Source organism: Zingiber officinale, chromosome 5B, assembly GCF_018446385.1.
Source record: "Zingiber officinale cultivar Zhangliang chromosome 5B, Zo_v1.1, whole genome shotgun sequence".
Taxonomy (NCBI): Eukaryota; Viridiplantae; Streptophyta; class Magnoliopsida; order Zingiberales; family Zingiberaceae; genus Zingiber; species Zingiber officinale.
In genome coordinates this window covers 128,126,932-128,139,365 of record NC_055995.1, presented here as the reverse complement: position 1 = coordinate 128,139,365, position 12,434 = coordinate 128,126,932, and the positions used below count along the sequence as shown (strand labels likewise).

General features: G+C 37.6%; 1 protein-coding gene across 1 annotated transcript; it reads left to right on the top strand.

Moving 5' to 3' along the window:
* The first annotated feature begins 1,995 nt into the window (after positions 1-1,995).
* On the top strand, positions 1,996-11,978 carry LOC121985941 (alpha-amylase 3, chloroplastic-like). Its single transcript, XM_042539678.1, has 13 exons — positions 1,996-2,374; positions 2,518-2,657; positions 3,304-3,358; positions 3,439-3,561; positions 3,728-3,845; positions 5,239-5,588; positions 6,122-6,792; positions 7,463-7,652; positions 9,214-9,320; positions 10,112-10,361; positions 10,719-10,841; positions 11,128-11,295; positions 11,495-11,978. Exons 1-13 carry the CDS (start codon positions 2,099-2,101, stop codon positions 11,651-11,653), a joined length of 2,730 nt encoding a protein of 909 aa, XP_042395612.1. The 5' UTR covers positions 1,996-2,098; the 3' UTR covers positions 11,654-11,978.
* Positions 11,979-12,434: the final 456 nt, after the last annotated feature.

Here is a 12,434-nt window from a genome sequence, read left to right as displayed (position 1 = left end):
CGCTCGACCGTTGACGTAGATTAGGCAAACACTGGGTTTAATGTCGCCGCTCGACCGTTGATGTAGACTTGGGTTTAAGGTCGTCAGTCGACCGTTGGCTTGAATTAGGCGAAGACTGGGGTTTAATGTTGCCGCTTGATCATTGATGTCGACTAGAGTTTAAGGTCGCCGCTCGACCATTGATGTCGACTAGAGTTTAAGGTCGCCGCTCGACCGTTAACGTATATCAAGGTTTAAGGTCGTCGCTTGATCGTTGACGTAGACCAGGGTTTAAGGTCATCGCTCGACCGTTGACGTAGACAGGGTCTAAGGTCGTCACTCGACCGTTGATGTAGACCAGGGTTTAAGGTCACCGCTCGACCACTGACGTAGATCAGGGTTTAAGGTCGCCGCTCGACCGTTGACTTATAGCAGGATTTAAAGTCGTCACTCGATCGTTGAGGGAGACGCATCTCAAGATGCCTTCGCTTTTTATTCATATTTTACCCTGCGTTCGGGAGACATACAAAAATACATGTATTTACTCGCGCACCTCTCATCCGGCCCTGTAGGGTTGGAGATGATTTGTGCTCTACGACCTCTCGAGCTGTCTTCCCCCCTCATCCTCCAAGTAGTAAGCACCCCGAACGGAGCTTTCGCACGATCTTGAAAGGTCCCGCCCATCCTTGAAAAGACTTGTCAGTAAAGTGTCCCTGACACAGTACCTTAACAGGTCGAGCATATCTCTGAAGTGACAGTGGAAGCTTCCGTACGATCTTCTGGCTGTCCATGCACGGTGTCGACGACACTAACTCCCAAAGGGATATCGATGGATACCAGAGAGAGTACGCTGTTAGGTCGAATGGGTTGGTCGCTCGGCCGGAACTTCATTGTTCCTGTATCTCGTCCGCTCGGCCGGAACCCGACCGTGCTTGTGCCACATCCGCTCGGTCGTATTTCACTATGTTCGTGTCGCGTCCTGCTGTTAGGCCGAGCGGGGTAGCCGCTCAGCAGAAGTTCCGCTCTGCCAATGCCAAGTCCTGCTGCCTCGCCGAGTGGGGTAGCCGCTCGACCAAAGCTCTATTGCACCAATGTCAAGTCCTGTTGCCTCGCCGAGCGGGGTAGTCGCTTGGCTCGACTTTTGCACATCGTCTCCTACTTCATTGAGCGTTGGTCGTTTGACTCCTCCCTGTATCGAAGGCGATGACAGATCGGGACCTTCTCATCTCGATCGGGACATGCTCGTCTAACCGACCAATACTATCTAAGTGTTCATCATCTTAACTTTGATTTCTTCCACGACAACTATCCCCACAAGATGAGTCCTATCTTATTATCACATCACTTCAACTATCCCCACAAGATGAGTCCTGTCTTATCATCACATCACTTCTAATGTTTCTTTGAAAAATTATTTTTTCACAGTTTTATTTGACTAAAGATTTGGTTCAATCTAATGTTTCCTTTGAACAATTATTTTTTCGCAATTTTATTTGACTAAAGATTTGGTTCAATCGATTATCCATAGAAAAATTAATATTAAAGTTCAAAAATACATGGTTCAATCAATTGACCAAGACTATCCAATGTCTATGTGACAACACAATGTAAGCGAGCCGACTAAGCACAAACATAACCGGTTTAGCTTTAATTTCGCCTCCTCGGAGATTTTAGGTGGACCGATGCAACCGGTTTAACCGGTTGAAACATCAAATCAACCGTGTCGAGCGTTACGTAGAAAATAGCGTTCCGTTACGTTACGTCCCCAATGTATTGCATGTGACTCCACGCAACGCGATTGGCCGCATCCAACTTGTATACGCTTCCTCAGCATCCCGCCAATTATTTGGCACCGCCACACTGCTCATCTCGGATCCCGTCCAAGCAACCGTTTTGTCGAGTGGGAGGCCACGTGTAAGAATGAGGATCCACTTGCACGCTGCTCTGATCTCTTTGTGCCACTGCTGACTCCACTTGCGCGTAGAAACCAGGAATATCCTCGAGCCTATTTCTACGCGCTTCTCGTGGCTCGCATTTCACTTCGCCTAAAAAATCTCTCCTTCGATCCTCTTCTTTTTCTCCTTCTTCTTCTCTGTCTATGCTCAATCTTCATCGCTAGATGGCGCTTGTTCATTGGAAGCCCGTCCTCCACCGGCCTCTTCAGGAGGCCCCCGGAGTAATCCCCCGATGGAAGAGGCGATCGTTTCTCGGGCGCCAGATTTGCCGACCGAGACCCGTCTTCCGATCTATCTGTTGCTCCAAGTCCTCCAAGGATGATCGGAAGCGGACTCGCCCAATCGTCAGCTCTGGCGTTACCCAGACGCCCTCCCTCGCTGACGTCGATGAGGCCAAATTATTGTTCACGGAGACCTTCCCCTTGAAGCGGCCACAAACGGTTAGTTTGATTTTTTTTGTTGTTTCCTAACCAAATGGAAATGAATCCTCTGGCAAAGGACGATTTTTCCATTTGTTTGGCTATCCTCCTTTGATGAACTTTTAGTACCTTTTTGATTTTTCATTTTTATTGGTCGATGATAGGAGAAGGGAAAAATAATAGTGAGATTGGATCCAGTAGTGGAAGACGGGAATGCGTCCAAATGGAGGTTGAATGTCGGTTGTAATTTGGAAGGGAAGTGGATTCTACACTGGGGAGTAAGCTATTGCGATGATCTTGGAAGGCAAGCTTTTCACAATTAATTTTTTAAGCGTTTCTTTTTTTGCTAGTCTCTTGCCTTTTCTATGGACTTCCTTGTTTCTTCTTTCTATTTAAAGTACTGATGTTTTCTTCAGTCGCACACAAAGGAACGATTTTCTTTATGCACTTCAGATAAGCTTTGTCCATGGTTAAGTTAAGAACGTACGGTTTCTGAGTTGGCTTTATTTAATTATGGAGTTCAACTGCTGCCAATTTTTATCAGATCATCTGACAACGAGGAATTGACATCTCTCCTAACACTGCTTTACTATTTGAGTGCTGCATCTTTTAACTTTTACTTATTTTGCAATTTCAGAATTTTCCATTTGATATCTTCTAACTTTCGGCGTCTTTTTGTTGTTTTGCAATTTCAGACTTTTCCACTGGATATTTTCTAACTTTAGGCATTCGGTTTTCAAAATTTTGTTAAAGTGCACATACTTGTGCTAACACAGCTTTATAATCCGTCTTGAACTGTTGTTTCCTTTTTGAACACATCAACTGGAATTCAGACTAACGGTTTGATCAAAGATTGTTGCTGTGATTTGTGTGTATATTTAATTGTTGCGTGCTATGCACAAAAAGATAGCTTTGCAGCAAGATATGATTTTACTTCTGCATATTTGTAGTGAATGGGACCAACCTCCTCCTGAAATGAGACCGCCTGATTCTGTCGTGATTAAGGTATCTCTTTTCTTAACTTCACAGCCCCTCCTTATCTACTTGAATATTCTGATGGAGTTAACAGCATTGGCTATTACCAGGATTATGCAATTGAAACCCCTTTAAAGAAAGGAACATCTTTGTCGGAAGGGCATATAATCTATGAAGCACAGATTGATTTTGATAGCAATATCCCAATTTCAGCTATTCATTTTGTTTTAAAGGTACGACATGCTTGCACAGCAAAGTTGCACATCTAACTTACCAGATTAAAAATTAGATGGGTTCTTCAGATGTACAGTAGATGTCCTGTTGAAACTCGGTAGTTTCATGAGTAACTTTTGCTATGTTCTTCTGAGGTACTTTATAAATGTCTATGTCAACTGACAGGAAGAAGAAACAGGGGCATGGTTTCAACACAAGGGGAGGGATTTCAGAATTTCATTCACAGATTCTAGTAATGGGGGCAACACCGTAGATGGAAACCGAGGCTTCAGTATATGGCCAGGTGGCGATACTTATACCTCTCAATATATATCTTGTCGAGCTGCTACTTAACTATTTTCTAGAAAAATTCTATTTTAATCTCAAGGCATAGAGATAGGGCCATTAGTAAGCTAAAACTCTAATAATATTTATATTTGTATGAGCAAAGTTTTATCATCCTACATACATTATCGCACTGAATGACACTTAAGTTCTTTTGCAAGTCAACCTATGGCAAAGAAGCAGCTGTAAATTCTTCTAAGTCTTCTCATAATCATCATAATACTATGCAGAAGCTCGAAGAAATTCCTATCTCCCATTTAATTGAACACATAACTTTCATTTAGTGGCTTCTCATAATACTATGCAGAAGGTCAAAGAAATTCCTATCGCCCATTTAATTGAACCCATAACTTTCATTTAGTGGCTTCTCATAATCATCATAGTACTATGCAGAAGGTCAAAGAAATTCCTATCGCCCATTTAATTGAACCCATAACTTTGCTCATCCATTGCGTCAAACAATTATTATATGTAATGCGGTGAGTAACAATTTATGTTTTCAGGACATTCAGGGCATGTTCTTAGGAAAATTTATTATTCTCTTTCATTGTTGCCTACTGTCATATATAAAGTGCGGTATTATTTAGTGATAATTTTACATTGTAGTATGTGGTCCGGTCACATTTTTTTTTTTGGTCTAACCCAACTGTTTTTCCACACATATAGAGAGTGTACTGACTGTTAAGAAACCAAACACAGGGAGATCAATCAAGGACTACTCTCTTAGGAGTGCTTTGGTATTTGCACGAGGTACTTATACCACAAGATTATTATGACTACGATATGTAATTATAGCAGGTTCCTATTTTTAGGTGAAGCTTCAAGGACATGAGGGGAGTCTTCAACATTGGTTTCATTAAGATTTATGTTGTCTCAATAAGTTGTATATTGGGATTTGGTAAAACATGGTAAAGACATTTATAGTAAAACATTGTAAAGCCATTTATTTGTACTACATGGTTTCTCAAATGTCTATGTTGGTCTCTGCCAGATTCTCATATGACTATAACTAGTATCTGATTGGGAAAAACAAGAATAATGAATGCAACAATCACTGTTGAAATGACTCAACAGCCAATTTGCAATTTCTTTACTTAATTTTCAATGCAGATACATTGATAAGATATCTGCTTGCCTGGTCTTAGTGACCTTATGACACTATGGAATTTGTATTATGGTATTATTGATAATTGTTTGTTTCTCCCTATTTCTTATTGATGTGTTCAGCATATGCGGCTCCATTTTTAATCTGTTCCGTGTCTAAGATTTCTTACTCATTTACTTTGGGCAGGATGATGCTGAACAGTTCGTCTCTTTGCTAAATGGCAATGTTAATTTTTTTCTGTTTTCAGGGGCTCTTAACCAGATACCTGGCATGCTGTTGAAAGCTGAAGGGTCCACTTCCAAGCAAAAATATTCTAAAGATACTAAAATTTTGAAGCATAATAGGATTATTGCTCGGTTTAATAAAGAATTTCCCATCTTAAAGGAAGAGTTTGTTAGCAATTTTATGACAGTCTCTTTGACTAGAAGTGAGGACACACATCAAAAATTTGTACAATTTGACACAGATTTACCTGGTGATGTTGTTGTTCATTGGGGTGTCTGTAAGGCGGATGGAAGAAAATGGGAAATTCCAACTACACCACATCCACCAAGGACTAAAATATTTCGGCAAAAGGCTCTTCAAACTGTGTTGCAGGTAAAAATAGTTACTTTTGATGTTTACTAAAATCAGATAGGCTTCTTTTATGATTTCTATTCCAATATTATATTTGTTATTCAGAGATAATTGATGCACATTTAACCTATGAGTTTTTTATTCTATGAAGTGAGAGTTTATATCATCATCATCATCATCATTTTGATTGCTTGGTTCCTTTAGCTTGAAAAGAGATTTAAGATTGCTCTTGAAATCTAGGTCTGTTTTTTTTTGCTTCATTGCATAGATGCCACTTGTGATGCTAAATGCACAACAGAGAATTACAATCAAGAATATGTTTTTATTGTTGTTTGCAACTCTTGCACATAGGATATATAGTTTCTAGATCATCCCTTCAATTAGGTAACTTAACTGTCTCTTAAATATGTACATTATTTTTTACATTGTCACAATCATAATTTTATCCACACTTTGTCTAATGATCCATTTAATTTTTTTTTCACATATTAGTGAGCATAACATTTTTTTTTCTTTGTACACTAGACTCAGAAACATTATCATTTATCTTGCAGCCAAAAGAAGATGGCCAAGGTAATTGGGGATTGTTTCCAATCGATGAAGAAACTTCTGCTGTAGTTTTCGTGCTGAAGCTTAATGAATACACCTGGTTGAATAACATGGGAGCTGATTTTTTTGTCCCTACTGGAAATGTGATTAATTCACTTGCTGAATTTGGTAGTGCATTAGGGACTGAGACTTCTGAACTAGTAAATGATAGTACAGGGCAAGCTCAAGTCACTGCAGAGAAAGATAATTCTGTTACATATAGTTATGAAATTATCAAGGAAATAAAGAATTTAGTAAGCGATATATCATCAGAAAGAAGTAAAGGAGCAAAGAGTAAGGAAGCACAGGAAAGCATTCTACAAGAAATTGAGAAATTGGCTGCAGAAGCTTACAGTATCTTCCGGAGCTCTATTCCAAGTTATGCAGATCCTGTTACTGATTCTGATCTGTTGAAGCCTGCTGTAGAATTGACTTCAGGGACAGGCTCTGGGTATGAAATTCTGTGTCAAGGATTCAACTGGGAGTCTCACAGATCAGGAAAATGGTATGCCGAGCTTAGTGCAAAGACTGTGGAGTTGTCTTCACTAGGTTTTACGGTAGTCTGGCTACCACCACCTACAGAGTCGGTCTCTCCTGAAGGCTACATGCCTAAGGATTTATATAATTTAGATTCCAGGTACAAATTAAACTCTAAGCAAAGTGTAGTCAGATTTGGTTGAGGAGATTAGCGTAAAGGAGAGGCCAAAGAAGATTTTAATTAGTATATTTAAAAGTGATTTAGATGACCTGAGCATCACTGGTGATATTAGCTTACATTGTGCACAATGAATGGACAAGATCTATGCAACCAACCTTAGATATTTAGGACACAGCTTGTTGTTATTGTTAGCTTTGTTTGTTATTGTTTCTGTTAAATTCCAGGTATAATATATTCCAGGGAAAAATGCTTTCCGTGTTATAGTTGAAATGAAAATGTTCTCGTTGAACTCACTTAGGTTGGTTGGGTGGGTAGTAGTGGTAGTTTGATAAATGGAATATTAGTAGATATAGGGTTTTTGCTTTCATATGAGAATGGACAACATAGACTTGTTTTATCATGGATGATTTCTCTGGAACTAGAATTTTTTATTTGTGAGCACGCCACTATACATGAAATAATGAAATAATATTTCAGCCTACAAAATAGAGATATTGAACCATTAGCAAATGATCATTCCTAAATTCAAGCCCATTATTCTGAGTAAAAAACAAAATACTGTCAAACATAGGCCTTGTTTGTCATTTGTGTTGTACATACCAGATAAAGAATGAGCATTGCTGATAGTACACATGCTGGAAACATTCAGATATGGAAAGATTGACGAGCTGAAGCAACTTGTGAAGAGGTTCCATGAAGTTGGTGTCAAAGTTCTTGGTGATGTTGTCTTAAACCATCGATGTGCCCACTACCAGAATAAGAATGGAGTATGGAACATTTTTGGCGGCCGTTTGAATTGGGATGACCGGGCTGTTGTTGCTGATGATCCTCATTTCCAGGTAATTGCAGGTCGTGCTTATTGCTAAACAATTTTGCCAAGTGCCTATTTTTTACTGAAATCTACACATTGAACTTACGATACTTTAGAATGCTTGTTATGTTCACATTTTTCATTTGGAAGATGTGTTAGATTGTGCATCTAATTTTTACATAGAAATGAATTTGGCAGATTCTGTCTCATGTAATGTTGGCATAGTAGTGTATTTACACTTTTTGACTGTGATAGTTTGGTATGTTTTGTATGTTTAAAATGCTCTTATTTGCTGTATAAACAATTCAGTTTCTTCATAAAATCCTTATTTTGTAACTTTAAACTCTGATTTCCATTTTCCCCTCTTAATTCACTTGCATTTGCATTTGTTTTTCCAATTATCAATCTGTAGCCTTCTAACATTTTGTGGTAGAGTTTCTTCTTCATCCACATAAATCTAGGGAACAAGTTCTCTTGTAGCCAATCCTAAATAGTTGTGGCATATAGCTTATTGTTGTCTGTTTTGTTGTAGCACACAGAACCATGGTTAATGTAGACTTAAATTCATGCTGGATTTATTTCCAAAAAATTCTTGAATTAAAATACAGTTAAGGATAGAAATAATTGTATTCATAAAAGTAGTCAATTGAGCAACGTAATAAATCAACTAACAAAAAAAAGGTACAAATGATATTAAGTAAATTTCTACCAAAACTCTCCTATTATCTTAAATAGGACAACAATTAACTTGGGAACCATCTTTAAAAATGTATGTTCTAGAGAGATCTTACCAAAACAATCTTTTAAAAACTATATTCCTAATTTGCATTATTCTCCTCTACTAAGGAAAACTTGTCTCCATTCGAGTTGTCAACGTCTTTGATTAGGCTGCCCTTTCTAATGTGTTCGGAATAACAAAAACTCCATTTGAATTTTGTTCTTCATGGAGCATAATATCTTCATTTTATTCTTCTTTAGACATCTCTTCTAATGTGTGAAAAATCTATGTACTTTGTTTGCATTGACCTTCTTACCTTATTTGGTGAGTCAACATCAGTTGGGGAGGTGTTTGGTGGAACCAAGCCCAGGGAAGGAGGCAAAGACACAAATGGGTTTGAGAGCCAATGAGATTGATGGATCTTGAAAGGGGAGGTTTTGTAGGCAATCGGATGGAAGGGATTTGTGAGAAGCATAGGAGAAGGTGAAGTATCAAATATCGAATTAGAAATTATTAAGCTGCAACACCAAATTGGCGGAACACCAAAATTGAATGAAACTCACACGGAAATTGATATCAAAATTAATGAAGCATGCAGACATCTCACGCACAAAGATTAAACAAAAAGAATTTTATTATTTGAAATATGATAGTATATTGAATGAAATTGAAAATAAATTTAACAATAAGAACGGGAGCTTTGCACACAGCTTTTGGTAACTATTCCCACCTACACGCTTCAAATGGCAAAAATCTTGCCCTGTTTTCCATTTATGTATCAATAATAATTATAGTTGGAGTACAATTAATGGTTATAATCAAACATCATACATTCAACATATTATTCATGACATCTTTCCTCTTTTTCCAGGGTAGGGGAAACAAAAGCAGTGGAGATAGTTTTCATGCTGCACCAAATATTGACCACTCTCAAGATTTTGTGAGGAATGATCTAAAGGAATGGCTTTGCTGGTTAAGGTTTGTTGATGTATAATTTGATCATCATACTTTGCTTGGTAATCCCTGCTACTGCAGTTTATAGTGTTTGTCCATGCAAAATTGCCCCGTTCCTGCAACTTGATCTATAACAGTTGCAAGTGAAATTAATGGACTGGTCCAGTCTTTTATTTTTCTTTAAAAAAACAAATACTAGCATCATTTCTATATCTTGTATGAGGTTCCAATTATTTCATTACCTAAATAAATATTCTGCAACTCAAGCTTCATGTTTGCATTTTTATCTCTATCATTAAAATTAGCTGGTATCAAATAACAGGGTAAAGGTTGCAAACATCACGTAAGCTAATTAAATGCCTTGATCATTTGGTGTATTTTTATCTGACTAAGAAGTGGAATAGACACATTGTTATGCCTTGAATACTTAGTAGTTCATTATTAAACAAGTCACTAAAATGGCATCATCTGATTTTGGTGGAAAAAAGTACAGTTATACACACTTTATGAACCTTGGCTTTGTTGATTATCTTGTATTTTTGTCCTGTATTCTTAGTTTAAAAATGACTAGTTTATTGTATATTGCACTTGGGAAGACCATTATTTGGGTTGATAATTTTCTCTTCCATCCAGTCATTTGGTGCTGTTGTTCTAGGTGGTTATAAGGTATTTTATGTGTTCTACGGTAGAACAGGTGTTTAGATGTTACCGTTACCTAGTTGATGCTTCTTTGACACAAGGAGACCGGGGGAACATATCTTGCATTAGATTAAGTAGTTCTTATTTTCTCATTTTGCTCTTTCTAAAACTGTCAGAAAAGAAGTTGGATATGATGGTTGGAGATTGGATTTTGTTCGTGGGTTTTGGGGCGGCTATGTTAAGGACTACATAGAAGCATCTGAACCTTATTTTGCTGTGGGCGAGTACTGGGACTCTCTAAGTTATACATATGGGGAGATGGACCACAATCAAGATGCTCATAGACAGAGAATAATTGACTGGATAAATGCTACAAATGGTACTGCAGGTGCCTTTGATGTCACAACAAAAGGAATACTTCACACGGTAAGATCACATCTTTACTTTTTCAGATTTTTTTCTCTCCATATTTGATTCCTTTCCCCCATTCCCTTGTTTGACAATTTTATGTCAATTTAGGTTCTCATGTAACTTGATGACTGTAGATATTTTGAACAAATACGTACCTCGTGAGATATAGCAACTTAAACAAATAATATCTACCGTTGTTGGTTATGCATGTTTGTTCCTACATCAGCATCACATTTCATATTACAGCTTCCTGCTGCATTCCTCTCAAACATGACAAAAGTTTAAGTTGCAACTTTGTTGATCCACACCTCCATCCCTGTGTTTACATTGCTGTTGAAGAAATTACACATAATTCTAATGTTTTGCTTATAGGCTCTAGAGAGATGCGAGTACTGGCGATTGTGCGATGAACATGGAAAACCACCTGGAGTTGTAGGTTGGTGGCCATCTCGCGCTGTTACTTTTATAGAAAACCATGACACGGGTTCTACTCAGGTATGAAGTTTGATCCAGTACTTCACATGGAATATTATCTTATTTAATCCTGACATTGACTTAAATATTTAAATTACATTTGATAAATATTTTCTGATGTATGTTGACGTCTGGTATTAACCATTACAAATTGCCAAGTCATTTGTACGTGGGTCAAATGGAATCATTATTTTCCTTAGAGCTTATTAATAAAGAGAAGAAAATATAATCCTTCTATTCACATTCTCAATGTTTGTATCATCTTGTACCGAAAACCCAGTGACGGTTTGCTGCAATTCTTTCTCAGGGTCACTGGCGATTCCCTTCCGGAAAGGAGATGCAAGGATATGCTTACATCCTCACACATCCAGGAACACCAGCAGTCTTCTATGACCACATCTTCTCTCATTGCCAAAATGATATTTCTAAACTGATCTCAATTAGAAACCGGAACAAGATCAATTGCCGGAGTATGGTATGTATCACTCTCCATTCAAATATTGTTCTATTGCATTGTGTTGAGTATCCAACGAAGATTTAGATTCATTAGAATGAAAACTTAAATTGTGACTGGGTTTTTACATGTGGAGATGTGTCAGTACATGTTGATAGCTAGATCTTGTTTTGTTCGCTTCACCTTTTACACATGGCATGTTTGCTTGGCATTGACTCAGCTCAAGATTACCAAAGCTGAGAGGGATGTCTACGCAGCTGTGATTGACGAAAAGGTAGCAGTCAAAATTGGGCCTGGACATTATGAACCACCAAATGGCTCCAAGAGATGGAATGTTGCTGCTGAAGGTGTAAATTACAGAGTATGGGAGACATCATGAACTCTATAGCCATCACCTATATCATGTGAATTCATGTCATTAGATTTGTTAGAGGTTTCAGAAAAGAACATATTTAAGAAGAATACCTTGAAGAATCAAATAGCACGAGATGTGGATCCTATTTTTTATCCCAGCACTCCTGCAGAGCTAAAGTCGTATAGTTTTTCCCTTTTCCCAAAATAAGAGAAAACACACATCATTTTATAGGATTGTTCTTCGTCATTGTACTATTTTTTTTCTTGTAAAGCAACAATGGCTTAAGGTTCTATTGTGTATGTAAAAAAAAATTATTGTGATTTTTATTTTCATTACTGGCTTCTGTTTCTTTCTTGTGCCCTTTATAAGTCCTTGATCAAAGGCACGACGTAGTGTTGAGGAATAAGAAAATAGGATTTGTTAGATAGTATTTTATTTATATAATAAAATGATTAGTTTTTCCATTTTCACAAATGTATAACCCCCCCAAAAAAATCGGAAAACCAATATTTTTATAAAAAATCCAGAGTTTGATCCAGAGTAAAACAGTTCTAACTCCAATTTGGATTTGACAATTTTTACATATAACAAATGAAGTCAAATTGAGACAGTTTCTCTATAAAAATCTGAAGAACATAACATTTTTTGATGATGTAGCTTATGATTATGCATGTGCCATGGCGAGAGTAACTAGCTATCTCATGGTTAATGTAGTTTCGGTTCTATTATTACAATTGTATAACATAGGTATTTGCATTTTTTTTACTAGAAAAAAACCTAAAAACTCAAAATTTTCATATTTTCC

Bases quoted from the DNA above. Each gene is read 5' to 3' on its own strand.
- LOC121985941 (XM_042539678.1), top strand. From the start codon at position 2,099: ATGGCGCTTGTTCATTGGAAGCCCGTCCTCCACCGGCCTCTTCAGGAG. The intron at 3,359-3,438 runs GTATCTCTTTTC...GGCTATTACCAG, and splicing joins CTGATTCTGTCGTGATTAAG to GATTATGCAATTGAAACCCC. The intron at 10,362-10,718 runs GTAAGATCACAT...TTTTGCTTATAG, and splicing joins CAAAAGGAATACTTCACACG to GCTCTAGAGAGATGCGAGTA.